The 739-nt window shown below is 41.5% G+C and overlaps 1 protein-coding gene across 1 annotated transcript; it reads left to right on the top strand.

The window, feature by feature from the left end:
- Positions 1-201: 201 nt before the first annotated feature.
- Positions 202-733, top strand: LOC112094859 (probable pectate lyase 4; the record flags this gene model as incomplete). Its single annotated transcript, XM_024176570.1, has 2 exons — positions 202-581; positions 666-733. Coding segments are annotated over exons 1-2 (448 nt in total), but the record flags the coding sequence as incomplete, so codon positions are not given.
- Between the last annotated feature and the right edge of the window lie 6 nt (positions 734-739).

Below are 739 nucleotides of genomic sequence, written 5' to 3'. Positions count from 1 at the left end.
ATTGTTGTTTGAATTTAGTTGATAATATGTTTTTGCTTTCTGAGTGTGTGGGAAGATACTGGAGAGAGGAATAATGTACTTTTAAATGTTGGATTTCCTTTTTGCTGATTAAATGTTGTTGTACCTAAGTTGATAATGGGACTCGCTAAAATTTGAATTCAAAAATTCTTTTTTTTCCAAATTGACTTTCTAAACATTTTAATGTGTTTGTATGTTGGTGTACTTGAAGAGGATGGCCCCGGATCACTTCGAGAAGGATGTCGAAAGAAAGAGCCGCTTTGGATTGTGTTTGATGTGTCAGGCACCATTTGTCTCTCATCTTACCTGAACGTGTCGTCCTATAAGACTGTTGATGGCCGAGGCCAGAGAATAAAACTTACTGGGAAAGGCTTGAGGTTGAAGGAATGTGAACATGTTATCATATGCAATTTGGAGTTTGAAGGTGGTAGAGGACCCGATGTCGATGGCATTCAAATAAAGCCTAAATCCCAGCACATTTGGATTGACCGGTGCAGCCTTCGCGATTATGATGATGGACTTATAGACATAACGAGGGAAAGCACCGATATCACCATCTCTAGGTGGGCTTAACTCCCCTGGTTTTGAGATTTAACAAGTCTTTTCTGTTTCAAGTTCTAAATCTTCTCTTGGGGCACTGGGTGCAGGTGTCATTTTGCGAAGCACGACAAGACGATGCTCATCGGAGCAGACCCCTCTCACGTCGGGGATAGGTGCATCC

The sequence above is a fragment of the Morus notabilis genome, unplaced genomic scaffold (genome assembly GCF_000414095.1).
Source record: "Morus notabilis unplaced genomic scaffold, ASM41409v2 C11301031, whole genome shotgun sequence".
NCBI lineage: Eukaryota > Viridiplantae > Streptophyta > Magnoliopsida > Rosales > Moraceae > Morus > Morus notabilis.
The sequence above is the reverse complement of the archived record's forward strand: the minus strand, read 5'-3'. Positions and strand labels throughout refer to the sequence as shown.